Here is a 26812-nt window from a genome sequence, read left to right as displayed (position 1 = left end):
TTCTAAATGAGTGGTGTCACTGTTGATGTGGAGACTCAAGAAACCGGGGGTCTGCTCACACTCTTCATGTTTAGTGCTCAGACGGCAGCGAGAGGCATAGCACTGCTTGGTTTTGATTAAAAGACACAGTTTTTTCATATAAGATTGTCCATCTGGGGCTGACAAAAATCAGTTCGTGTCCTTGTAAATGAGGCTGTTTTTCTGGCTGGTACGAGGTGAGGGGTCGGAGCTCTGCTGCGGAGGCTGCTGCCTTGCACCCAGACGCTCGTTCCTTTTCCTATCCCAGGGAAGTCTGTGGAAACAGTGTAAGTGGCTGGGTGGGAGCAAGCGGGCAGGATAGTCTTACATTGGGAAAAGATGAAATAGTGAATAGTTGTGAAAAAGTTGCACCGAGAAAAAGGCAGTCGTCTCGTAACTGTGGGTCCTAACGTCCAGCACGGAGCTTGAATTTTGCATTTTTGTTCTTCAGTGTTGCTTGCAGGAGAAAAGGGTCTGAAGCTGCATGATTGTAGTGCTATGAAAACTCTTCAGACAACTGGATTATCACAGCTCTGAGTGAAAGGGGAAACGAAGGCTTATTCTGCATATTCCTGATATTTCTGAATTGTCAGCTTGGTTGGCAGCATATACCACCTCTGAGGGAAAACATCTGTGGCTGGAGTCAGTAGACCTTTAACTTAATTGGAAAACACTTTCTCAAACTTGGGATTCCCAGCCTAGACTCTAGGAAAGAAACCTCTTTCCCACAACTAACTGCATAGTTGACATATTTTGGTTTGGACACTGATTCTCAAGAGTGGGAAGATGAGTTCATTTTATTACTGGGTTAATTGCTTCTTATACAACCAGTTTCAGTATATACGTTTAAAAAAGGTACACTTTCAAATTCAGAAAAATATTAGGCTATTAGGGAAGGAAGTGTTAAGTACGTATATATTCATAGATGGGTCACTCCTGTTCTCATCCATACTACTGAGTATGTAAATCCATCTGATAAGCTACCTTTCCTTTTAAAAGCTGAATCTTATTTGTGCTTTGAATTTTTCTAACTTCAGCTTCAAGTTATTGTATCTTTGCCTTTGCTGGAAGTTAAGTCAGACCCTTTGAATGAGAAAGGTGTTTTGCTTGTTTAATACTTTCTGTAAAGCTTACTTGCATTTCAAATATTTTCGGAAGAGATAAGTTCTACTTTTTAACGCGTAAGTGATCAATGACTTGTCCTATGGAAGGAAATGAGGTTGCTGCTGTTAATGACATTAACAGAGTTCAATCCCTCCCACAAATAATTGAGAAACAGCTGAGGTTAATGGATAATCTTCATAGGAATAGGGTTCTAACTTTAAGCAGAAGCTGGTTTTGGAGCCATAACAATTTTTTTCATGCTGGAAAGTGTTGGTTTCTCTCATAGGTTCTTAACGCTGGAGTGGGTTCTTCCAATCATCACGTATTTGCTGATATAGCACGTTAGTGTTCACATCTGAGTCGTGGTCAATGGAAATTATAATTTCAATGGAACATCAAGTTGGCGCTTGCCCGTTAACGTGTTTCTCTTTTGTTCTAGACCAGTATTCATTTCTGTTCATGTTCCACAACTTAATTTACCAGTTACCACAAAGCCTGTAAAATCCAAAGTAGGTGCTGATGTATTCAGCATGATATATTAGTTAAAATCACAGCAAATTGTGAATTTCTACAATTTATATAGGCAAGGGTCTGAAGCAAAATCTTGGATCTAAAACACACCAAGCTTGAGGAGGATTTGGATTCAGATCTAAACTCTGCGGTTTGGGTTTTTCTTTAATCACATGGTGTTACAAACATCTATTTCATGTGTCTAAACTGTCCCAGCTGTGCTGAGTATTTCCTTGAACATATTGGACTTATTTTTACACAGATGTAAATCAGGAGTAACATTGCTAAAGTCAGTGCAACTGGAGCCAGTAGATGATGTGCGAGGAAAGGTCTGTGCTTTCCATATGATGTCTCTGTATGCTAATAATATAGAAATTACATGTATCCTTTGCATCAGCTTTGGCAAAAATCTGTCTGCAAGCCTTTGCACGTGCATGAACATCATGCAGATATGCTAGCAAACACAAAATACAACAGAGTTGGAAAGGCAGCTCTCTGCAATGGCCATTTGAGGCCTTTCTTTTAAAGTAGGCCTTAGTGCCGTTGCTGCATCCTCCTTGTTGTCTCTCCCCCACCTCGCTGGTGTTTCCAGGCTCTGCTGCCACCAACACCACCTCCTCACAGTTTCTATAGCCACGTCCTGCTGCACCCTGTCAAGGCACTGGGGTTGGCCTCTCACCTTTAAGGCTATCACTCATCAGCAATTAGGAACCGACATTATTCGAGTATTTGAGGTAAAGAGAATATTAGAGCTGGACCAAGTGCTGATTTCCACACCAGCTTTCCCAACTGAATTACATAAAGTTTTCAACCAAACTTGAGCTCTAGAGAAACCCAAGTTTTTCTTTAGGTTGGACAGAGCTTGCAGAAGTCCTCTGTTTTTGTGTCTGTTATTCCCCCTCCCTCCATCTTCATTACTCTTGCATGCATATCCAGTTCCAGATCTAACTGTGGCTGTTCTTGTGGTATTTCTTGTCCTGGCCAGAAGCAGGAACTCCTTGAAGCATTGCTGCAAAATCCTTTTGTTGAGTGTTCCTGTGTAGTTTTCCAGGCTTGCTGAATCTAATCTTCGTGTGTTTTCAGATTCACACTGATGAAAATAAATTACCATTCCTTTACTCGTGTCTTTGTTTGGATGCAATTGCTATTTTTCTGTTTCATCAAAGGAGGGGGACTTGACTTATCTGTCCTAGTGAAAGCGGTCTGACTTGCACCATATTATGCCAGCAATGGAAACTGCCTTGCAGATTTTTATTTTCCAAAGACGATATGTGGTCTCTGCACAGCTGCAATTCCCCTGGAGGAAGATGGTCGGACTTCTCATTGGGGGTTGCTCATTCCTACCTCTCCTAGCCAAGAACAATATAAACCAGGGTGAATCAAGGGTAAGATCCCCGCAGTTACCAGTTCAGTAATACTTAGTATGAAAATATAATCCACTAAGGGAGCAAGACAGAAAATAGTGAGGCCCATGAAATGTCGTATTGCATACTCTATCAGATAGAAGAAACTGGTACTCGTGATAGCTCTGGGCCAGTAATAAAACAGAGTGGAAGAAGATGATTAGCTCTCCAAGCCTGTCTTCAGCAAAGTGTTGGGTCTTGGCTAAGGAACATACAAATCCTGACACCTCCTTTTAAGTTGCCATTCAAGTTTGTAACTTTGAGGCAGGCAGGGCTGAGCAATCATAGACTGCCTCCCCTTGAGAATGGCAGTATTTCAAAGCTTGCAGACAGTGTGAATTCTTTAAGGAACAGTGGGGATCTTCTTTTTGTGTACATAAAATACATGACTAGTTAAAGCCTTTTGAGAACATCGGTGAGTTTGTAGTTTTTTCAATATCTTCAGAGGAGGTTAAGCAGATAGAGAAAAAGCAAGCCTGTTTTGGCTCTAGTTTTTGTGATATCCATAGTACATCAAATACGATTCATCAGAGGTGGCTCATAGTCAAACTGATACGTGTTTATGCCGTGCCAGAACACAACTTTATTTAAAAAGTGTTCAGCTTACATATTACACGTAAACCAAAAGAGAGCAGAGCTGGGGAAAGCTTGGAAGTAAAAGGCAACCTACAGGGTGACTGGGGAAACTCATACAACCCTAAAACTTCAAAGCTAGGCTAGATAATGGTGTGTATTCTCTCACACCGACAACTGAGGCAATCCAAGTTAGGACTTAAAGGTTTAAATTAGAAGACTCTTCATTGCTGAGAACTGTTCCCTGCCCCCCCCCCCACCGACTTATCACTCACTTTCTCTACTGGAATTTTATATATGCTTAACAGGAGATAATCCCTGGAATCTATCACCTTTCTATTGGCGGCACCAGATCACCTGCCCCTTTATCTAGAGTTCAAGATTCAGCTTAAAACCTCACAAATGTCAGTACTACTTCTGCAGGGGTTGCTAGATGTAGTCTTAAAATTCATTGTTTAAGTTCATTCATAGCATTTTTCTCTATTTTAAATCGTTCTCTGTCACTTCTGGAGTTTAAGTTTAATATTTTCTGGGTATGACTTTACTATAGCCAAAGAGCAAGATCTTAATTGGATTCTTGTGCCCAGTTGTGTCAGCCTTGCTGAAAGAGCTTGGAGTATCTCTTGATGGACAAGATTTTTAGGCTTAGAAACAGGAAGAAAGAAGAATGTTTGGTTACAGGCAGCAGCAGTTTATGAAGCTGTGAATGTAATACAGCTACCATTGGAAAAATACTGCATTTGTCTATTGTTTCTTTGGGTATTCTGTACATGTGAAAACATGATATTATGTTTCATTTCCATTTGTACAAGACTGTTATGTTTTTGAGCTCTGGAGTAAGGAATTGTGTGATAAGTGGAGCTTGCTGTGCCTCCTTGTATTTGCCTTTTCTCAAAGGTTAGGACTGGAACACTGTTGGAAGAAGCAAGGCTTTGACTGGACTTACTTAAGCAGTAGAGAGCTGGTCTTTATCATATTAATTTCAGTTGACTCATGTCATTTCACCTCCCAAAACCAATGATGGTTGGTTAAGATTATATCCAAACCAGTCATAAGTTACCAATGAATCAGTAACAGAATATTTTGGGCTGGTATACAAAAACTTCTCCTGCACCATATTTAGTTAGCTTGGATCCTCTTGTGGTTCAACAATATTTTACAGAAACAAAACATTCTCAACTTCAAGCAGAGTCCAGTTTCCTTAATAAAATTTTTAGTGCAAGGAGAGCAAAGAGTTTAGCCAATTTACAGCTGCATTCCCCTTAGAGCAGCTAACAGACATACATCTTGCATATTCTACATTCAAGGCTTTCCACTGTCATTTATTTTGATTATCTGATAGATGTTGTGATATTAAAAGCAGGGCATGCAGCAGATAAATCATGATATCAACTCGTTGTGCTAATCCTCTCTGCTTTTCGAACTGGGAGAAGAAAAGATTAAAGTATTTGGGTATGTCTCAGCTGGAGTATTTACTATTTTTCTTAGGTAAATTTGTAATTTGGCTGAGATATTGCAGTTGAGGGGCCCTGCAGCACAGCTTTTAGACAAATCAGTGGCAAGCAACAATGTTTAGAAAAACCTTGAAAAATATACTTCTTCCTTAACAGTAGCAGTTTGCTATAGATACATTAGTGTATCACACCTATTTTGTGTTTTGAACGCTACATTAACAATGCTGGTATTGTTTCTACATGTCTGACAGCTACATCAAAGAAGTATCTGAAAACTGAGGTGTTCCTAAAGCTAAAAAACCCATAACTAAATGAAACACTATGGTAAGCTGTCATAGAAAAAAACCCAAGTAATCCATGCTCAGCAATAAATAAGCTGAAAAGAACTAAAGTGAAAGTCAAGACCGTGGCCTCATTCAGAGCCTGATCTTGTGGCTTTGGTGCTTACTTAATGTTTTGCTCTTGTATTGCATTTTTTATTCATGGTTTATGAAATGCTTTATAAAGACAAGTAATGATAGTCTGATATTTCGGGTGAGGACTAAAGAAGCACCAAGAGGTAAAATAACTCGTCTGTGATTTAGTCAGTTCATTGTAGGTGGAAACGGCGGAGCCCTGACTCCAAATATTGCCTTGAGTTTTAGGTGGACCTGGTTCTTTTAAGGAAGGAACATGTCAGGAATATACCTCTTAGAAACTGTGTTACTGCTCGCTAGGGTCAGAGGTGGAGAACGGTGCGAGACCTTGAACTCAGGACTTGTCCTGAAAGAGCTAAAAATCCAATTGGTACCATAATGTTTTTCAAAATTGTGAGAATTAATGGCATGCAGAGCCAAAACAGCTCAGCCATGCTTTTTCCTTGGAACATCATCCCAGATCCCATTAAAAATGACCTTCAGCAAAGATTATTTTTTTTTTAACGGAAACAGAGAAGGTCATAATTTAGTTTCTAAAACATTCTCAAATGTTTTTAACAAAAAAATCCACGTGCCAGTTTTGGAGGATTCATACAGTTTTTCTTGCTGTGTCCTTCCTTTGTTAATAAGCCGGACCTTTTTCAGCCATGACTAAATCTTTTTGTAGGAAAGAACGTTTGGAAGGATGATGCGTGTGGTTAAAAAACAGGAATGAGTTTCTGGAGTCTCGTGTTTAATTCCCAGCATTGCCACAGACTTCCTCTGCGACTTCGGACAAGCCACCACATCTCTGTGACTAAATTCACCGGCTGTAGACTGATGCTGGTGCAATTTCTCCAGAGGCAAGTTGTGAGGAAAACATATATTTAGGTACCAGTTACAGCTGCAGAGGACTTAGATTTTTAACTTTCTAAAATGTGCGAAACCAAAAGAAGTATTTAAAGGTGCATCCATTTTCTGTGGACTGTCTCAATAACAGGAAAATGCCACAGAGTCATCGGAGTGATTTGTATCAGCAGTTGGTGGTACTTTGGCACCTTTTGCTGTCAGACAGCTTCACCGCTGAATGTACTGCCTTGCCTGGGAGCCTGAGTCCAAACCAGTGACAGCAAACCTCTGACAAATGTGTCAGAGTCAACTGATGAATAAGTTGTGCCTGGAGCTGTGGTGTGGCTTAGAGGAATGATGGACCTCAGGGAACTTTAATAAGCCAGGAAGGCCTGGCCCTCAGGTGCTGTAAGGTATGGCTAGGGATATCAGCCTAGGGGGAGACATCCAAAAGGTCAAGTGGTAGACTGTGTAATGAGAGAAGAGTAATTTAGTCAATGTATCAAAGACAATCTGTGCTAGATCTGATGGTGGACAAATTCTTCAGCTTCCCAGGCATGCACCTTAGCTAGAAGAAGGCCTCTCCAGCAGTAAATATGGGCACACTGAATTCACATGAAACCTTTGCTTTTCTGTTTCTGAGCAGTTAAGCGGTGACTTACGTTTGCCAAAGAGCCTGAAAAATTCCCTTTTTCATCTAGTCCAAGCCATATTCATGGCTGAATATGTTTAGATTGATATTTGTCTTATTTATCCAGATTGCTTTTTAATGTGGTCGAATGCTGTCCATAGCGAACGTCAGCGGCCTGCGGTGGGCAGCTTGTAATTCCGCTTAGGTGCTTGGCCAACTTCTCCCTAGAGAGAAGGGAGGGAAATGAACAATTACCCTTAGGCACGTCACCTAATGCTCCTTTTCCTCAGGCAACAGCACAAGGGGAGGTGAGAACACCTTAGCAACTGCTGTGGCATCTACCCTTCCTCCTCTCTGTGGGGCAGAAGTCAGGGAGCAAAGATTAAGTTGTTGTTTTTTTTTCAAAACGGCTTCGCTATTTCTTTTCATCCTCCCATGCCAATGAAATTTGGTCAGAATTAGCCATCTCACTACTGGCTTTCCAGGCCACTGCACACAACAGAGAAACAAAGCTGTGGCTACAGTTGCTCTGCTTGAGCTCACAAGCACCAAAAGACAAAATATGGTTTGCAAGAGCCAGGTCCCAGACTCCCAAGAAAGACAACAACTTGTGCACAGGGGAGGAAGAGGGTGTGGAATTGGTGGGATGGGGGTGCCTGTTAGAAGGGGATGGGCTTTGTTAAATATTATTCCAAACGCTGCTATCTGTGCAAAACTGTATCGGGGAGTTATTTCCCACAGCAAAATAAGAAAATATTTCATAGGTGCCACCCCTGTCTGTATTTTCTTGTCAACTCCACTGCATATAAACAGTATCTGTAACACGGAGTATTAACCATATGCTTCCAACAAAAAAATCTGAGGGAATAAGATTTGCTGATTTTTCTAGTATGACTAGAAGCCACAAATATAAAATATTGCATCAGAGACTTTGGATTCCAGAAATCTTTGCTTTTGGGTTGTAGAAATATGACGTTTAGATATGTTCTTGGTAAGAGCCGGACTTCAATTCTTCTGCTTTGCGGGGTGCAAGAAAGTCTGATGAAAATGAAATACCTGTTCTTTAGAGCTCTGTTGGTTTTTTTGTGTGGTGGTTTTTTTAAATCTGCTGTGTTTTCAAAGTACTTGAAAGAGTTCTCTTATCAATAATACAGAGTGTCTAGGCTTCTTTAAGTGTGTAAGAATTGGTTCTGATTGCATCCCATTTCAAAAAAAACCATGAAAAAAATCTGTGAAACAGGTGATTTTTATCACAGGATCCCAACTGACTGATATAATCTGCCTGTTCTCAGCTCCGCTGTGTTTAGAAACAGCATTGGTTTTCTTACTGCTGGAGCGCAGCAGTCTCTTCTGTTGTCGGTTCTTCATGCACGGTACAGTGTGGCTGTCACTACAGCTTCTTCAGTGTGTTTTTTGGTACAGCGCCTACTATGGTGGGGTCTTTGCTCACCGGACTCAAATGGAGTCTCTGCAAATTCTCCTCCATGAGGTTTCTTGTCTCTAACAATTCCTTTTGCTATCGAGAAATCTCACACGTAAGGGTCCACAGTGGAAAGGGACTAATGGGTTGAACTGCTAGTATGGCGATTCCTTAACATTCTCTCGTGTTGCTGGGTAATCTCTTAGGACAGATTTAAAAGCTACCGGCCGGCTGATGTGTAGAAGGCAAAGAACAGCAAGGAAAATGTGTTCTGCTACAAAGAAAGCAGAGGCCACTTAAAATGTGACACAGAACTTGGAAAAATTCTTTTTTATTCTGGTAAATTGCCTGGTTTGGATCATGGTTTGTTGACCCCTCCCACACACTTCTAGATACACACAAATTTTTGTTTTTCATATTCAAGGGTTTTTCTTTTGCAAAAGTCCTCATAATAATTAGAAATAAATGGCTTCCTAATGACTATTTTCCTTGGAAAACAATGGTTTAAATTAAAGGAAAAATGTTTTTGCCCAACATACAAACAAACATACAAGAGTTCCATAAAACCCCAAAGCTGGGAGGAAGTAGAACTGCCAGTGGTTTGAGAAAACCGCAGCCAGGTTCTTGTGTCCCTATGGAAAGTGTTTTTTTCTCATTAGAGTGGCTTGTTAAACCCTTGTATATTCCAAATGTGTACTATTTAACTGTTTGCTTTTAGCATGATTTCTCCTTTTCAAGATGACAGTATTTAAACCTAGCAACATGTTGTTTTAAGATCAACAGTTTAACAAGAGCAAAATCTGCCTCCCAGATTCAGCCGCCTGCCTGCCTTCCAAAATACTTTGTTCTGAAGAAGCTGATGGCAGTGATAAATGTAAGAGAGTTAGAGCTCCGCAGTTATTGTCAGCAAGTCAGCTTTATGGGTTGGGGATTAGACCTTTGATGTCTTATTGAGTTTCTGCCCTGCGTGAATCGGTTGCTTACTTGATTTAAATTATAAAAAGAAATGCTCTGTTGCGATATTGTCCCATACTGTGTCTTCGTCATTTGAGATGCCCTCCATGTTCTTTAGTTCCCCAGGAAGAGAAGGCAACCAGCCATATGGAGAGTGGCCAGTTGCCTGCTGATCATGATAGGCATTAAATAGAATTGCATAGAAACTCAGCTATAGAAAAGCCCTGTTTAGCTGAGCCTTTCTGTCCCCCCACAAAGGGAGATTGTTCCCTACAAGCCTGCGACACAAAATCCAGTACTGTTTCACTTTGGCTTGTGAGGGGGTCCTCCTATTCCTTCAATACAAGATTTCCTTTTCACTGAGGTAACAGCTCCTTATGAAGTTGTCTTTTTGACATCCCCCGGCGTAATTGCTGCTGGACTGGTACGGAGAGCTGATGGCCGCGTGCGTGTGGCGGGAAGAGAGCAGAGGGGGGATGGGAAGGAGGCCCCCCGTTTGTCATTGCAGGGAGCAATGAGGATGGCAATACCTCGCCCTGGAGACAACTGTTTGAGACCACCTAGAAGCTTGTTTTCAGGGTTTCACAAGTCCTATGTGCTGTACCAGTGGATGCGGCCTTTGTGACAGAGGTTCAACCTAATGCTTCTTATTTTGAGTTTGGGTCATTCCTCTTAATTGTTTTAAGCTACCTCAGACGCTTTAAGGGTGTGTGCTGATATTCTTTAATCCTAAAATAAAACCCTCAAATACAGAAATGTTGATCTGGCTTAGATTTTATTTGCGTTTTAAAATAGCTTTTCACCATTGTAGAAGCCAAAATATTTTTCGTGTGAGCAGCCTTTGAGCAGGATTAAAAAGTAAAATGGGTCTGTTTTCCCACATTGTAGCTGTGGTTATTAAAGACACCAACCAGGCAGATTAGCTGTGTGTGAGGAAACTGGCTAACAGGATGGTTGTGCTAGCCCGCTTGTGTTCTGAAAGTTGGGTCAGTACTCATGAAAAGCTTAAGTAAACTAGAGGATAATTCAATACATAGACAATGCATCCCACTGTTTCTCTGTTTATTTTCTCCCTGTGTGACTTATGACAACTGAGAAGAAACACTATAAATGACAGCAACCCGCCAAAGAAAAGATTATGAATAACAATACCACAAGAACGAAGGGCATAAAGTTACCAGTGACTTGGGAAAAATGCAGAACACTGGACACAGGACACATCTAGAAACTAGAGGACTGCAGTACATGCAGAGCAGAGTACCTTCAGATTCGAGACCCTTTCCATTTGAGTTGGAGTTTCAGTATAAATTTAAGGTAGATCGTTTTGTCCCTGGTAACCCAAGGTCTGTGTATCTGTAGGTGGTTTTTGACTCTGTTGAACCTCTATACTTTGCAGAAAATACTCCGAAACCAAAGGAAGTAACGCCGCTGGACCCAGAGAAAGCAAAACTATATATTTACAGAAGAAATAAAAAGGCTGAGATCTCTCTAATTAGCAGTTCCCGCTCTAATTAGAGATTTCTCTAATACATACAAAGGACACCACCTTCCTGATAAGGGTTGTCTTTTTCTTTACCACATTTTTAACAGCGCTGCTTTCAGCACTGTATTTACAACTGTCGTGCTTTCCATCCCAATCTGCAGTTCAATTTTCAGGCAACACATACAGCAAGCTGATACCCTCAGTCTGGATACCATTTAGCTTTTTTTGATGGTGCACAATGAAAGAAACCAGCTGTTTATGTTAAATGGAGTTCAGAAAACTAGAATAAAAATCAGATAATTTTTTTTTTTGGTCGCTGAAAGGCCAGGTAAACTATATTTTGGAAGGAAAAAAAATAGTTGCAGTCTATTTGTCCTTGCTCTGGTGCACTTCTATTATTTCTAAATATCTACAGTATTAAATGGGTGGACTGTTTTCATCTACAGTGAATACACTAGGCCCAGTTTGCAAAAATGAGTGGTTTCATGAAATATAGAGGGCTCCTAATCCTGGAAGGGAATGAATGCAGTCAGATAATGGGTACTTTAGTGTCACTGACAGCGATTATCGTGTCTTGAAAGTTAAGACCATTCGTTCATTTTTAGGTATATGGGGTCAACGCCAACAAATCGTTCATACATTGTTTCTGGTGCTTAGACTTTGCAGCTTCTGGCATGATTCTTTTGGAGTGAGTGCTTTGTGCTTCCAAAGACCATATTGTAGGAGCATTCAAATGAATCAGTGAAAGGTCCTTCTGAAAGGGTAGCTCACGAGGGCTGAGTGCTACGCAATAGGAGCCCAGGCCTGCTCCTATTGAAGGCTGTGTATTTACCTTAGTAGGGATGGAACCAGATCCTAGAATTAAGCTATTCAAAAGAATAGCCCATCAAGAGGTATGATTGCACTGCCTTGAAGTTTCCTTTTCAAGACAAAGCCAAATTGAAAGAAAAAAAAGAGATTTGGACCCCTTGTTCTTGTAGTGTTTCATCAGATTTCCTGGTATACTGTACTCAGAATGCTTAAACAGCACAGCATGCACTTTTCTGTAACTTCCCCTATGCCTCCAGAGACAAAAGCAATTAGGTTAATTTTTGATTGAAACTATAAGAAACAAAAGAAAAATCTGCTCAGCTGACACTGTTGAACCTGTTTCAGAGCCCATTCCCTCCTCGCCCCCGACCCTTCTCTAAATTGGCTGTGGTTCCCTTCCTCTCCAGCCCCCAGAATAATTCCTTCATAATAGATTAGAAATACTGTCAGGCCACCCAGTCACGTGAAGTCTCTTTAAGTTGTTGAGCTGTTGGGAGGAACTGTTTTGTGATGTGGTAATGATGAAACTTGGTATTTGCGTGTAATAAATCGATGTCCATCCTTCCTTCAAAGCAGAAGAGAACATGTGTCACCGTTTGCTTCAATTTCAGCTCAGTCCTTCCTAGTTTACATGGTCACACAACTGAGATGTTTTGCCTTTTTTAGTTGTTTCTGAAGCAGCAGTAAAAAGAAGCGGTGGACGTGCTGACGTTCAGCCCCGCCATCCCTCCATCGATACAGCAAAGTAGAGCTCGCTTAAAAAAATACCTTTTAAAGCAATAAACATCTGAAAAATAACATGCCAAACATATCAGTCAAGGCACAACCCTGTTTAATAGTCATTTTTCTGTGCTGGTTGTAACAAGACAATACTGTAGTATTGTCGGTGAGTCTCCAAGAGCTCCACTGCGCTCTGGGAACGGAGGGAGTAAAGCACAACGCTGTCCTCATCGATAGGTAATTTGGAGCTGACCCAAGAGCGATTAAAAAACACCAGACAATGACACCAAAACCCAACAGAAGGCCCAATAAACCCAAACCCCACCTTCCCACTCAGTGAAATTGCATACTCTAGCTGTTTCTTTCAACCCTCCTTGCTAAAGTTTACGTGGAACGAGGTCTGATGCCGTAAGTTACACATGAAGCTTTCATGAAATATAATGAGGCAAAGCAGGGTGGGGGTGTCTGTGTTCAGAGGTTTAACAGGGTCTTTTTCAATAAAACAACATCTCAGCAGGCGTTAGAGACAATTGTCCCTCCTGTGTCCCCCTGCAGATGCACAGACACCTACTGGAGAGCTTTGAGGTTCTTTGTGAGGCATAGAGGCCACCTCTGTTTTAGTCATCAGGAACCTGGGACTTTGAATGTTTCTTCCCCTTCATTTTTCTTTGACAATATGGACTGGGTTAATGTCATAGGACTTCAGCCATTTACAGGAGAGCTAGTTGATCAGAATCCCCAGTTCATGAAGTGGAAGGGACATTTCTAGGATGTGATCCATCTTATCCTAAGTCAGGTGAACCTTATTCTAAAGGTGCCAATTTCTAGTTTCTTTAGTCTACACAAGTAGCTCCTCATGATGGAATCATGATCATGGCTTGCTGTCCTGGAAAGCGCTGCAGTATTGTGGCTGGAATACTCATTTTTTTGTGTGAACGGGGATAAATGAACTTTCAAGAACAAATGTTCATTTTTAGAAGTCTGAGATAACCTCACTGCAGTCAGTAGTCTGCTCACTTGTCTGGTAGTGGAATATAATGGAAAGATTCTGATTTCCACCAAGAAGAGGCACAGAAATGTTCTTGGTTATAAGCACAAATGGCCTTGCCCACTCTAACAGCAGGAATGGGCACATTCTAGCTCATCAGAATAGTACCTGATTAGTCCTATGAACAGCATCTGGTAAGCCCTGTGTGTGATGGCTTTCTGTGTTAACTTCTTCCATGCAGACTTAACCTTAATGGTGATGTCTGGTACGTCTGGGCCAAGGAGGAGGTCACAATTTGAAGTAGGCAGCTCTGGGCTTGTCCCGGAACAGTCACGAAGGACTGTTTGGCTTCGGTGGGACAGCACAAGGTGAGCTGATCTGTTAAAGGTAGGTTAAGTACAGCAGTTAGAGAGTTGTCGTTTTAAAGGTATCTTCTGGTACTGTCCTAAATAACCTAGTAATAATGATAAGGAGGACTTAGGTTTTCCATACGTTTCAGTGCTAGGCTTGAGTGCTTTTCCGTGGCATTGGGGTGAGAGTAGGGTTTGTTCTGTAAATGTACCTTCTGCTTCATTCCTGGGCAGAAGAGTGATGAAATAAATACTGAAAAAATGAGTGGTTTTTTAATAAGGCAGATTAACTGAGGCAGACTAGCTGGTAACTTAGGCTGCTCTTTAAGGCAGACTGTAGTATTTTGATATTTAAACATCATTGCTTTTGCCTGAAATATACATGGGAAGGTTACTTTATATATTCTAGCCTGCATATGTGTATATATATACACACACATACATATCTACTACTATTGTCTAGCTCATTTTCCCGTTGTAGACAAGCCTGGAGGGAACAAAATGCTCCTATCTTGGAGATTTCCACATCTGCCCTTCAAGCGGCTATCAGACAGGAACAGCATGGCTACATAAATCACCGTAAATCAGCACATTTTTCAACAGCACAAAGCCCTAAGCACAGAGCCACTTTAGAGCATGCTGCTCCATGGTTTGTTCGCAGACCTCCCGTGCCAGCAGTGGGGAGTCAGACCGTTCTAGTCAACATCTTACAGTAACCAGATGCAGGATAAAGAAATTGCCTTTCAAAGCTATAGTCTGCAGTAGGCTTTTCCAAGCAAAACAGTGGTGTCTAGCATCCATCTTTTCTGCTTGTTTTTCAGGGCTTCCTGGCCCTCAGCCCCCCAAGATGAGGTGTTATTCTCCTGTTTTGCAGCCAGGCTTGAATTTCATTTTAGATTCTGAAGCAGTAGTTTTCACTTGGTCAGAGGGAAATTCTGAATATCAGTTATAAGGGGGTCACAAAAAGTAATGGAATAAAAACCTGTTGTCAGTATATTTAAATACCTAGTGTCAGTGGAGGGTATATAGGTCCAGTGAAAACTGGAGGGGTCTGTAAATTGAAGAAGGGTTGAAAACCTCTCACGAACAATCCAAATCCATGAACTTGAAGGTGTTTCTTTTTCCTAGTGCACAGACTCCTACCTGATCTCACAGAAGAGAAGGGAGTTTCTCTCCACAGACAGAAAAGAAGCAGTTTCTGGGTCTTCAGCTGTAGCAGGAAAAGTTACATTAGGGCAAAGTAAAAGTAGGTTTAGCACAGTTATGAGTTATGCTTTGTGTGCAGCCGGTTTGTGTTAAGGGTATCTTTATAGGACAGGACTGCAAGTAAACTTTCTTAGAGTTAAGCTGGCCCAAATAATACAAAAAAAGGTGGGTAACGCTCCCCTGCCTTGCTCAGATTAATCAGACAGTGGCCTCCGACCAGGCAATCCACAGCTGTGCACTATGTTGTGAAACGTAGAATAGAGCATTTCCCATTACTGTTTAAAAGGCTGTGAGCCAGATTCAATAGCTAATCTTTACCTTCAGCCTAAATGCATCTGTCGTCAGCTTTTCCTCCAACGGAGAGAGATGTCTGTGCTCCCCATGACCAGACTATAACACTGGTCTCGACTCTTCTGCTGTCTTGCACGGGCAGTTTGGCTTGTAGATGTACCCAGGTGCTGACTCTCCGGCCAAGCACCATTTTTCTCCCACGATACCCTGTGATCTGCTTAGGTGGAAAGGGAGTGCTCTGCACGAGAGGCAGTGGGATCACAGGTTTGTGCACTGGAAGTGCAAAGAAGTGCCCGTGACTCAGTTTCATCTGAAGACCTTTTCTGCCCTCACGGTGATGTGGAGGCGGGATGTAGAGCAGAGGGAATGACCCTGAATCCCCACGTAGGAGTGGATGATGTAAAGTAAAGAGAAGATACGTGTTATGCCATAGCAGTGAACATGTTTATGGACACGTTATCTTGATAAATGGTTTAATAGTGCAGTAAGGAAACCATCGAATGCCTACTCTTGAGGTACTGGAAAAACTTTCTCATGGACTGCAACATGTTGCTTGTGGTTGAGGAAATAAGCATCCTGACTGTCCGCAGCCCAGATGTGGGACCAGTGACAAGAACAAAGCTGAAAGTTAAAGCAGAGCAGAAATTATTCTCCCCAGTGTAAGCAAGGTTTCAGGTATCTACTGCTTCATACTCTGACAATTCTAGTGATACCAAACTCCAGCAACAGAGGAATGAAAGATCAGTGGGACCACTGGTGCTACAGGGGGACACATTTCAACCAGTTTTAAGAGCCTTTGGTGTGTGAAACAGTGAACGAAGATACTGGCATTCCATGATGCCCGAAACACACGACAGTAAATAGTATTTTATCAATGCTTGTATTTGTCAGGTGAGTACATGTAGTTTATAGTGACGTGGTTTTGTTAACTGAGGTAAACTTAATAACCAAGGTTTCTTCTGATATAGTCCCATTATAATTCTTTCTTTTTGGAAATGCTACATGAGAATTTAAAGCAGTGCCTAGTGTAGAATAGTAGGCCCCTTGGACATTGGGTGTTGTAAAATGTAATGCTTTGGAAAGGCTGAAATAAATTAAAGGCTGTAAAACTTTTTTTAATTATATTAAAATGTAAAGCAGAAGATGTTAAAGCAACTCCAGCTGAGGGGTCACGCCTGTTAATCTGTAGTATAAGCTCAAATTTGTAGTTGAAGACAATTTTCTGAAATTTGACTAGGCTGGTCTCTGTGTCATTAGGGGCAGGAACACCTCTCTGTTAAAAGTGGTTTGCTTTTTCATAGGGTTCAACCATAATTGTCCAGTTTTTGCTGGTTGTTCAAAATGGTTCCATCTCAAGTTGGTCAGCTATTGTTGGCTTCATCTCAGTTGCTACCAGCATTCAAAAAAAATGCTGTTTTAAGCTTGTCTTCCAGCGTATGACACGTTTTTACAATAATAGATTTGTTTGTTAAATGAACTTAAAGACAGAAACAGATGAGCCACTATTCAGGGTGAGTTACCTTCTGGTCCATCCAGAACCATGTTTCTCTCTAAACTGTCCGGTTTTAATCAAAAGGGATGTTTTCACAGGAAAGTACAGCTTTAAGATGTACATCAGGATGATCCCAGCTTTCGTGTCACTGACTCTGCTCGTTCCTGTTTAAAGAAGTACCAAATCCCACGAGAAATCCCATAGTGGTCGCTTATTTCTGCATTTGTATTAATTTTGACATATTTAACGATTCCTTTGGCTACTTGTGAGTAAACAATGCAGGTTTGGACTTGTATCATCTTGTGCTGCTGTAGTAAAGATGCCAGTGGAGCATTTTCCAAATGCCAGTTGCATACTTTCTTTTTTTATACGAATATTTGCTAGTCTGTCTTGTATGCTATCTTTTCTCGCAGTTGCTTGCCTTTTTGTCCTTCCTGCTCTTAAATCCCTCGGTTACACTGGCTTGGTGGAAATTGTTTAAATGTACAACCCAAATTCTCCAGTGAGGTTTGGCTAACCAACGAGCTATTCAAGTGGTTTTGTCTCCCGGGTATGTCTTCATCCTCTGCTTTTCCAGGTTGCTTGAATATCCTTGAACCCATAATTTACCCTAATCCCCTCTAAGGCTTTGAAATAATAAAATACTTAAATAAAACACTCTGGATAAACGCCCTTTAAAATATAGCTTTATCTGTGAACTCTCATGCTCTCAAGGGAGTGGATTTTGTTCCTCAGATGGTTAAGGGGATTTTCTGTCCACTGTGTTACTGTGGTTTGTCCACTGCGATCAGGCATGCCCATATTAACTCCTGCAACAACCCAAAAGAGAAAAGGTGAGGAAAGTCTGGGGGAAAAACGGGACAGAGGCTAGACTGTTGCTCTGTGTGATTTTTTTTTCTGATGCCTGGGTTCAGTTCCCTGATCTACCACATGATTTTCTGTGGGTCACGGAGCCTTCCTGTGCTTTTGAAAAATAATTCTCTGCTCAACAGGGATGTTGCTGAGGATAAATTAAGGGTGGCAAAGTGCCTAGCCATTACAGAGGGGTAGTCTTACACGTACAGAAAGGCTGTACTCAGATCCTTACTTCACAAAATAAGAAGAGGGAGATCACTTGACTTGGCATCACCAAATCCACAGGGGAAGTCTGACGCAGAGCAGGGGACTGGGTCCAGTTTTTCTGCAGGAGGCCCCATGTGGTCCGTTTTCCTTGAAAAGTCCTTTTCACAGCCCTAGCTAGGCCTAAACTCGGAGTCCTGCAGATGCCTCCCAGGCAAGAAAGGGAGGTTTGGAGGGCCTCACCGCCCCCCACCCCCATGCCGCAGCTCATCAGGGCACCTGGTCAGGCACTGGAGACCCACGTAATCTGGAGACTGGTCAGAGTCATGGAAACCTGTCTGCACTGTGGCTTATTTTGCAGGTAAAGGGAGATGATTTCTGTTTTTTCTCCCTTCCCACTCAGCTCAGCTAATTGTTAATTTCTGTAAGCAAAAAGGATCTGCAAAATAGCACCGAAGGGAGCGGGGGAAGGAACATCCTTTCCCCACTTCTGGAGCTCTATAGCTAAATTCCAGGAATAAAGGTTTGGGGTTTGTGTGTAATTTGTGAGTAATTTGCTCCTGAAGCTAATTACTGTTAAAAATGAAAAATTGCTCAAAAACGTCAGGAAAAGGAAGCTTTCTTTTTTATATTACTGTGCCACTAAAACATAAAAAATTCTGGTCAAAATCCAACCACATGGCTATTATTTTAAAGTGATACCTTTGAGATTGTTTCTCCATTTTCAGGCATAATCTCCAGAAAGCCATCTGTATTTCCTCACATTAAGTGATAGGAAATGCAAATAGACCACAGTTTAAGTATGAAGATTATGGAGATTTATGACTCTCTTTATACATTTTTTTTTTGTGTGTGTAATAATGTGTAGGGAAACTGTTAGCAAATGTTTTCTGAATTTTTTAACTTGTACTACTCTCTCCTGTTCAAATACTAGTCTTTGTCCTCTTTTTTTCTGCTTAAAATTTTCCTCCTAGTGATCTCAGTTTCTAATCTGAAGTTCAAAATTTTCTGTACCTGAGGTGTTTGATGATGATGAAATAGCACCAATGAAACCAGCACTTCAGCTGTATGAAGACCTTTTCTCAGGTGCCTCCTAGTGCTTAGGAGAATGGTTATCTCCTGGTAGCTATATGCCTTGCTTAATTTTGTGTTTATTCAGAAAGAGCAAAATGATAGAGAAGTTTGCCTGAGGATGGAGATCACCTTGTCCCTGGTCCCTGTTTTTCAGGAGCAACTTGGTTTTAGCTGGCATGCAGCGGCATCAGGACCAATGAGTTTTTTGGCAGTGTATTTCTGGGCAGCTCCTGCTTTTCACAGAGCCAAGGATGATGCCAAACTCCTCAGCCGTGCCTGCGGTCTTGGGCATGGAGGGATCAACAGTTAGACCGGGTTCAGTGTGGCTTCGTGGCAGAACTAGAAAGGGGAGCATCTGTTGAAATTCATGGTGGGAACAATCTAAACGACTTCTGTCAGCCTATAGCCACTTACTGTGTTCTGGAGGAGATGAGACTGAATTTCTGATAAAGGCAGGATGTGTGGTGATGGGCAGAACTGACAGGGTTTGAGTAGCAAGGCCTTGCGGGGCTCTTCAGTGTGACAGAAGGTCACGAACTGCCCTGTGCCAGTCCAGAAACAAAGTACTGTAGCCCAGAGGTGACCCACAGTGGCACAAGGACAGTCCCCAGGGACTGTGGCCCATGGGCAACCCATGCTGCGGCAGGGGCACCTCTGAGGGACTGCAGCCATGGGCAACCCATGCCAGGGCTCAGAACACGCTCAAAACAGTAGTCAGAGGTTTTGGTTGGTTGGTAACAGATTTTTTTAAAAAATTATTTGTCTCAAGACTCTTCTGCACACAAGACACAGCCTGGTTCAGGTTTTGTCTCTTCTGCTTGCCCATGGTGGGGCACTTTGGAATGGCAGCTGAGACTCCGTCGTGCATAAGAACGGTCTCATGGGAAGAACTGCAAGCTATAACATTTTCCTCTTCAATCTTGACATGGATTTTTACAGGCAAGCATATGCACAAGCATGAATATTTCTATAAAATATACCTTACATTTCTGTTTTGAGGAGGAGTCTTTAGTTTTTGAATATGGGCATTGCAAGAATAAATGATCTGTTGTGTTTCATAAGGTTTCTCTACCTCTCTCTTTTTCTCATCAGGCCTTTTGCGTTGAGGCTACTGGACATATTATGCGTATAATTTTAAATGAGTACTGATGTTAAAAATCCAATTTGGATCTTAGAACAGTCTTTTCAGGTTGTTATTGTAGGCAAGTTAGCACATAGCTAATAAAATAGACGAGTTTCCCTTGCTGTCTCATTTTTGTTGTGTAGAATATTTCTGCCACCCCCGGTTTCGCTCTAAAGACTCCAAGCTGCTGTTTTCATCTTCGTAATGGTCGAAGGAGATTCAGAGGTTTGCTAATTGCGATAGTGGATTTACTGTATGTTACAGAAATGTTGCAAACGCTACCATTTCAAAGCAGCAGCTGAATAACCCCAGATATGATGAATCAACTATTATTTGAATAGGCTACGAAGACAGAGCTTTCTTTTCAGTTTTGGGCAATATTTGCGTGTGTTCCCTGGGGAAGGGGATCACAGAGCAGTTTTCACATAGAGATGGCATTCCTACAGCATTAATTTGGTTTTTTTTTTCCTAGTTTTTGAGAGTGGACCAAGACAAAGACAGAGAATGCAGCCTGGACTGTGCAGGTTCCCCGCAGAAATCACTCTGTGCATCTGATGGAAGAACTTTTCTGTCCCGGTGTGAATTTCAACGAGCAAAATGCAAAGACCCTCAGCTGGAAATAGCCTACCGGGGCAACTGCAAAGGTGAGCAAATCAAAGTTTCTCTTCACCATAATGAAAAAGAATAGGCTTTAAATAGTTTTTGAAAATGTCTATGTCTTGAAAACTAGGAGTGCTGTACCTGAAGAGCTGTCTAAAAGCAAGCGTGTTGAAATCCATCCTGTCAGTTCCATAACAATAGGCTACATGAAGATAAATTAATCTTTATCCATCAGCAAAAATATGACCTCCCCCCCCCATTTACACTATAAGATGTCACTATTAAGGAGATTGTAAGGCTGGGTCCTTGTTCCGAAGGACTTGAGTAACTCTCAAGGCTGTTATCCCCTGAGGTTTCTTCTCCACTGCAATTTGGTTTTTTGAGTGAGAGATGGTCAAATTCAGTCTTGTCTTTCCTAACTGCAATCTTTTAGCGGGGGGGGGGGGGGGGCGGGAGGGGGGGGAAGAAAAGAAAAAAAAAGAAATTAGAAAGATCTGCCTGGGTCTTGTTGTTTTGATTTGTATCCCCCAACGTAAGTATGTAGAAATTGTAGGATTTTATATATATAAATATTTTTTATATATATATATATATATATAACTGGAAGTTGTGTAAACCCTCAAATACTGTAATTCTGAAATCCAGTGAAATGGCTTGTAGTGCTTGGAGCCCTCGCAGGCCATTCCTACCCACATCACCCACTCTTTTACTTCTGACTGCTGTTTGGAGAAACTGTGCGACGTGCAACCCTAGTGCTTCAGTTCCTGTACTTATAAAGTATTGACAGTTAAATCTTTTCCCTTTTGGAGTAGCTTGGTGCTAGAGAACGCAACTGTCATGTGAGTGTAGGGTGATCCTCAACACAATGACCTTTTTAAAATGTTAGAATAGCAGTGATCATAAAGATTTACTCTCTGTTTCCCTCTGTCCAGAAGAGAGGGGCGGGGTGGGGGGTGGGAAGAAAGCCCCAGGGACCACACGGATTCAACCTCTAGGAGGCAATTTCCGCATCAGCCCTCTCCATTAGCTCCAGCAAACCTCTGAAGCATCAAGACTGCTTCAAAGAGACATTCTGTCTCATCTTCTGCCTAGATGAAACACTATGCTTATTCTGCAGCCCTTTCATAATAAGCCGTTGTATTAGCTGGTGGATCTAATTACTTCTGCGAACAGGGATAACATAATGAAGCTACCTGAGCCGAAGCTTTTGTTACACTCGTGAACGGCAGAGAGAATTATTGTACGCTTTGTATTTGTTCATTTTATGCATTTCAGCATTATACACTTTTCTGGAAATTAGTTTTTCAGAATGTTTTCTTTATTGTTTTTTCCTTTTACCATATTGACAATATCATCTGCAAGAAATTTTTTCCATAAAGATGCATTGAGTTGCCCTACTTGAGGTGGGGCAGCAATGCTGGCAAGTTTTTCTGCAGTCCACAGCTACTACTGGGAGAAGTGCTTGTTTGCAGTTTATTTATTAATGAGTAGTGTGTCAGTACAATTGGAAACTTGGAATTAGACACCTGAGGCAGCTGAAGTGTTGTTAATTGCAAGTACACATCATGCCCTCGTCAATCAAATGCTTTTAATCTTTCAATTAAATGAATGCAAACATCACTTCAATATTTATTTTTTTCCTTTGGTTGGCAATAGGCACATGATTGCCAATAATATACTTGATCAATATCAGCAAGAGACTTAATTTTACAGTTTCATAGTCTTTCTTATTCAATGAAAGCAGTCTTAAATTTTGAAGTGACCAGTGTCTTTATTCCTACCCATGGCTGCAATCATCAGAAATATTTCAAGCTGTAAAAACAAGTTTTAGAGGGAAAAAAAAAGGATTCGTTGGCCTAGCTGCAGTTTCAGTTTTAGCATGGCTAGAGCTACTGTTGATAGTCCCATCAAACATTCTTCTGAAAGAGCTAAGGAAGTCCTCAGATTAAGACCTCATTTGAGCCAGTTGCTTTTGAGTGGTGAAATTTGTTGTTGCAGGTGATGCTTGACCAGAGGGTTGTTTTAGCAGGGCTAACCAAAAAGTGACAGTTCCATTTCAGGGCATCTTTCAAAGTCTCAGAATTTGTTTTCATTCCATGTCGGAATGAAAGCAAATCCTTTTGGAAGTGTTCGCCTGTCCCCCTTAAAAAACAGACGCCCCACCCCAACCCCATCCCCCTCATTAAAACATTGGTTTTGAAGCAAGTTTTGAGGTTGCTGATGCAGGAAAAAGTGAAAGAAAGATGCATGTTTGCATGTGGAAGTTACGAAGGGAGAAGAGAGATGATTCCTGGTATAAGATTCACAACTTTAAATCTGTGTCTGATATCCATCCATCATTGGTTAGAGAAGGCAGTCTTAAGTCCATCTCTGGCTCCTCCTGTCATCTTCTCAGGTAAAAATCCCTGTTCACCTCACAAAAATCTTGTCTGAATATTAAATACTTCCAGGTACCATTTTAATTAGTTGAAAACATGGTGACCAGCTTTTTGTTCGGTTCAGTCTATTCACTAGAAATCTAAACACCTTCACAATTTATATCGATAACCTTCTGGAATAATTTTGTGCCCATCATTTTTTGTTTATATATTCAGAACTACTATTTCTTGTACATGGAGAGCTCTGGCTGGAACACAGAAAGGCTTTGTAACTTACAGAACTGAGCCTTTGATACTCTTTGTGCATATGAGAAGTACAAGTTGAAGTTTTAGTCTTGAAAACAGGAGCAACCGTGAGGAGTACCACATCTACCTAAAAAAACCCCAAACCAAAAGAGGGAAAAGCCTTGCTCTAGAATGGACAGTAGCTACAGTTTTACATTTAATGGGGATTTTACATGATGTGGAACATGGTATAGGCCACTCTAAAAATTGTGCTTGTATGGAAACTGAAATGCAGATGTTGGCTAAAAACACCTTCCCCAGCAGAAATGGGAGAGGCATTGCTGAGCGAGGATCTCCTGTAACCTAGAAATGTAAGGATGAATGTCTGTCACGCATCATTACAGATGAGACTGCCTGAAACTAATTCTTTTGGTTTTCTTCATGCAGCATCTTATACATTCTGAATCACATAATCCCAGACTGGCGGGGGTTGGGAGGCACCTCTGGAGCTCACCCCGTCCCACCCCTGCTGGAGCAGGCACCCCCAGAGCAGGGGCACAGGGCCGCGTCCAGGCGGGGGGTGAATGTCTCCAGGGAAGGGACCCCACAGCCTCTCTGGGCAGCCTGTGCCCCTGCTCTGGCACCCGCACAGGGAAGGGGTTTGTCCTCATGTTCAGGTGGAGCTTCCCGTGTTCCAGCTTGTGCCCGTTGCCCCTTGGCCTGGCGTTGGGCACCGCTGAAAAGAGCCCGGCCCCATCCCCCTGACACCCGCCCTACAGATATTTATAGGCATTGATGAGATCCCCCTCAGCCTTCTCTTCTCCAGGCTGAACAAGCCCAGGTCTCTCAGCCTTTCCTCCCAAGGGAGATGCTCCAGCCCCTGATCACCTTGGCAGCTCTGCCCTGGCCTTGCTCCAGCAGCTCCCTGCCCTTCTTGACCTGGGGGGCCCAGAACTGGCCGCAGCCCCCCAGATGTGGCCTCACTGGGGCAGAGCAGAGGGGGAGGAGAACCTCCCTCGCCCTGCTGGCCACACGCCTTTCCATGCCCCCCAGGGCACCGCTGGCCCCCTTGGCCCCAAGGGCCCGGTGCTGGCTCAGGGTCACCTCACTGCCCCCCAGCACCCCCAGGGCCTTCTCAGCAGAGCCGCTCTCCAGCAGGTCCCCCCCAGCCTGTGCTGGTGCGGGGGGTTGTTCCTCCCCAGGGGCAGGACCTGGCGCTTGGTCGTGTTGGATTCCCTGAGGTTCCCCTGGGCCCAGCTCTCCAGCCTGGCCAGCTCTCGCTGGATGCCAGCACAGCCTTCTGGCGTATCAGCCGCTCCTCCCAGCTTGGGATCATAAAGAAGTCTGGTTTGTTGTTTTTGTTTTGTTTTTTTTTTTTCTTTTTTGTAAGTGTTTACAATTATTCTGTAAAATTTAGTCTTATCACTGTAGAATGGCATTGTACAAAAAAGATGCACATTTTCTATTGTTATTAAAAGTTTGCGTTAGAAATACAAACAAACGAGAGAATGCTTCAACTTAGTTCTGCAAACTCCTACCTGTTTCCGCTACGCTAAAATCAATAGGATTTTTCTATCATCAGGTTTGCTACCCTATTTATTCCCCACGAAACTTTGAAAATGGGAAATCATATTTACCCTGCAGCAGTTTTCACGTAGTGTTAGGCTTTTCAAGTAGTTTTCTGTGACCGTAAATAACGTGTATTAACCTTTAAACCTGAAATCATGATGCTGGGTGGAGGCGAGTGGGATTGAAGGTTTCCTCAATGAAACTGTGCCTTTCTTTGATGTGACAACAAGCTCTAGTCCTAGCTAGGTTAGTGGAAGATTTTTCTATGAGATCAGCGGAGTCTTTCAGAGTTCAGGACTCTGAATAACTCCATTCCCTTTGGACAACTTTTCACCTACATTTCAGTAACTTCAGGTCTCAGGTGTAGAAAGCCTGGTAGCTGGTGGCGTCTTCTTCAAAGCGAGCAATATCCGTAACAGGGATGTCTAGTGGATGGAGAACAGTTTTTCTTTCTAATGGACCATCAGGTGAACAGTGACCTGTGGCCAGCAGCAATTCAATCCGCAGTTTTGCTAATGGTGTGAGGGTGAATTGGAACGGGCGGCACTGCAGTTCGTCTCGGCCACTTTGAACTTTATTTAAGCATTTAAGGTCTTTATATGAATATTTGCCAAGATTTAGGCAACTTGTCAGGAGGAAGCTGAGGAGCGTGTGCAATGCTTGTGACTGTGTTTTGGATGTCTGTGGCTACTGGGAATGTTTCACCTGAACAAAAAGCCTCTGCCTCCCACGGAGATGTCCCTCCTAGAATTAGCTAAGAGGAGCTCCTGTTGCTTTAGCCAAAATTTGCCCTCAAAGTGGTCTGCAAGCACTGCAGGCTAATGCACTCAAAAATACCTTTTTTTTGCATTTTTCGTCTTTTCTCTTCTTATTCCTTAAATGACCTTAAGAATACTTGTTCCCTTTCTCAGTTTGTTTTTAAGTGAATGTACCAGGCCCATAATAATATTCTGAATGTGTTAAGCAGGTGGTTCAGTAATACTATTTTGTATTCTGACGCTGTGATCAATGGAAAAACAAATGCACGTGTACAGTCCTGCCAGCGCACCTCTGCCCTAACATAGAGTTCTTGAGAGGTCCCAGCTGAGGTGCTTGGATTTCTTGGCTTCTCCACCAATGCTTCATTAAAATATGACTTCTCTGATGGCGGGAGGTTTGAAACGAATTGTTGATCCCTGTAAAACCGCATGACATTTCCTTACTTCACTGTCATCATGTAGCAGCAACCTGGGTTTACAGTGAACTGTTAAACTGGACGTGGGACACATCTCCGAGCAGACCGTACTCAGAATGGCAACGTGAGGAGCTTTACAGAGAGTGATATTTAATTTGTGAGTGGCTTGGCATTTAGTCTGGCTGGCGCTCAGAGCATCGCACGCAGTAGTGTCACTGTTCTATCACTATGTAGATCCCCTTTCTCCATTGGAAACCCTAGATAGCTCATGTTTAGCTTAATTCATGTATGGTATCTTAAAGAGCCGTGCTGTTTAAAAATGCCATTCTTTTATGGGCGATCATAGACATAACAAAAGGTACTATCTTTAATCTCATGATTCACATAATGAACTGAAGCATGTCAAAATATGAGTGGAATTTCCCATAAGGAGGTATTCTACTATTGGCTATTTATTTTCCTTAAAGGGAGAAGCACCCAGCATTTGCTTCATTAAAGTGGGGCTTTCAGCAATAGTGGAAAGTTTCACTCATTTGAACAATTACTACAATAAGTTAATGAATGAACTAAGGACATGCTTCAATAATTTGAAATTATATGAATTAAGGTTCATAGAATCATTAAGGTTGGAAAAGACCTCTAGGATCATCAAGTCCATCAACCCAACACCCCCAGGTCTCCTAAACCATGCCCTGAAGGGCCACATCTACACGTCTTTTAAATACCCCCAGGGATGGTGACTCCCCCACCTCTCTGGGCAGCCTGTGCCAGTGCCTGACTGCTCTCTTAGTGAAGAAATTTTTCCTAATATCCAATCTAAACCTCCCGTGTTGCAGCTTGAAGTTCCTTTCTGTCCTTGGATAAACATGCCGATATGATTTTCCCTTGGTGAAGAGGAAGGAGGACATTGCCAGGCAGTTGTTGTTTTGGGGTCGTAAATTAATCTTGGTCTCATCATT

The 26812-nt window shown here is 42.1% G+C and overlaps 1 protein-coding gene across 8 annotated transcripts in view; it reads left to right on the top strand.

Moving 5' to 3' along the window:
* SMOC2 (SPARC related modular calcium binding 2) overlaps window positions 1–26812 on the top strand; it is a 149049-nt gene that overhangs the window by 25463 nt on the left and 96774 nt on the right. For all 8 annotated transcript variants that reach the window (XM_075089574.1, XM_075089576.1, XM_075089578.1 and 5 more), the window contains exon 2: window positions 20380–20551. In XM_075089574.1, the coding sequence (XP_074945675.1) occupies window positions 20380–20551 (172 nt within the window). The remainder of the gene's footprint in view (window positions 1–20379; window positions 20552–26812) is intronic.

Source organism: Phalacrocorax aristotelis, chromosome 3, assembly GCF_949628215.1.
Source record: "Phalacrocorax aristotelis chromosome 3, bGulAri2.1, whole genome shotgun sequence".
Taxonomy (NCBI): domain Eukaryota; kingdom Metazoa; phylum Chordata; class Aves; order Suliformes; family Phalacrocoracidae; genus Phalacrocorax; species Phalacrocorax aristotelis.
Note: the sequence above shows the minus strand (reverse complement) of the source record. Positions and strands in the feature narration are given on the sequence as shown.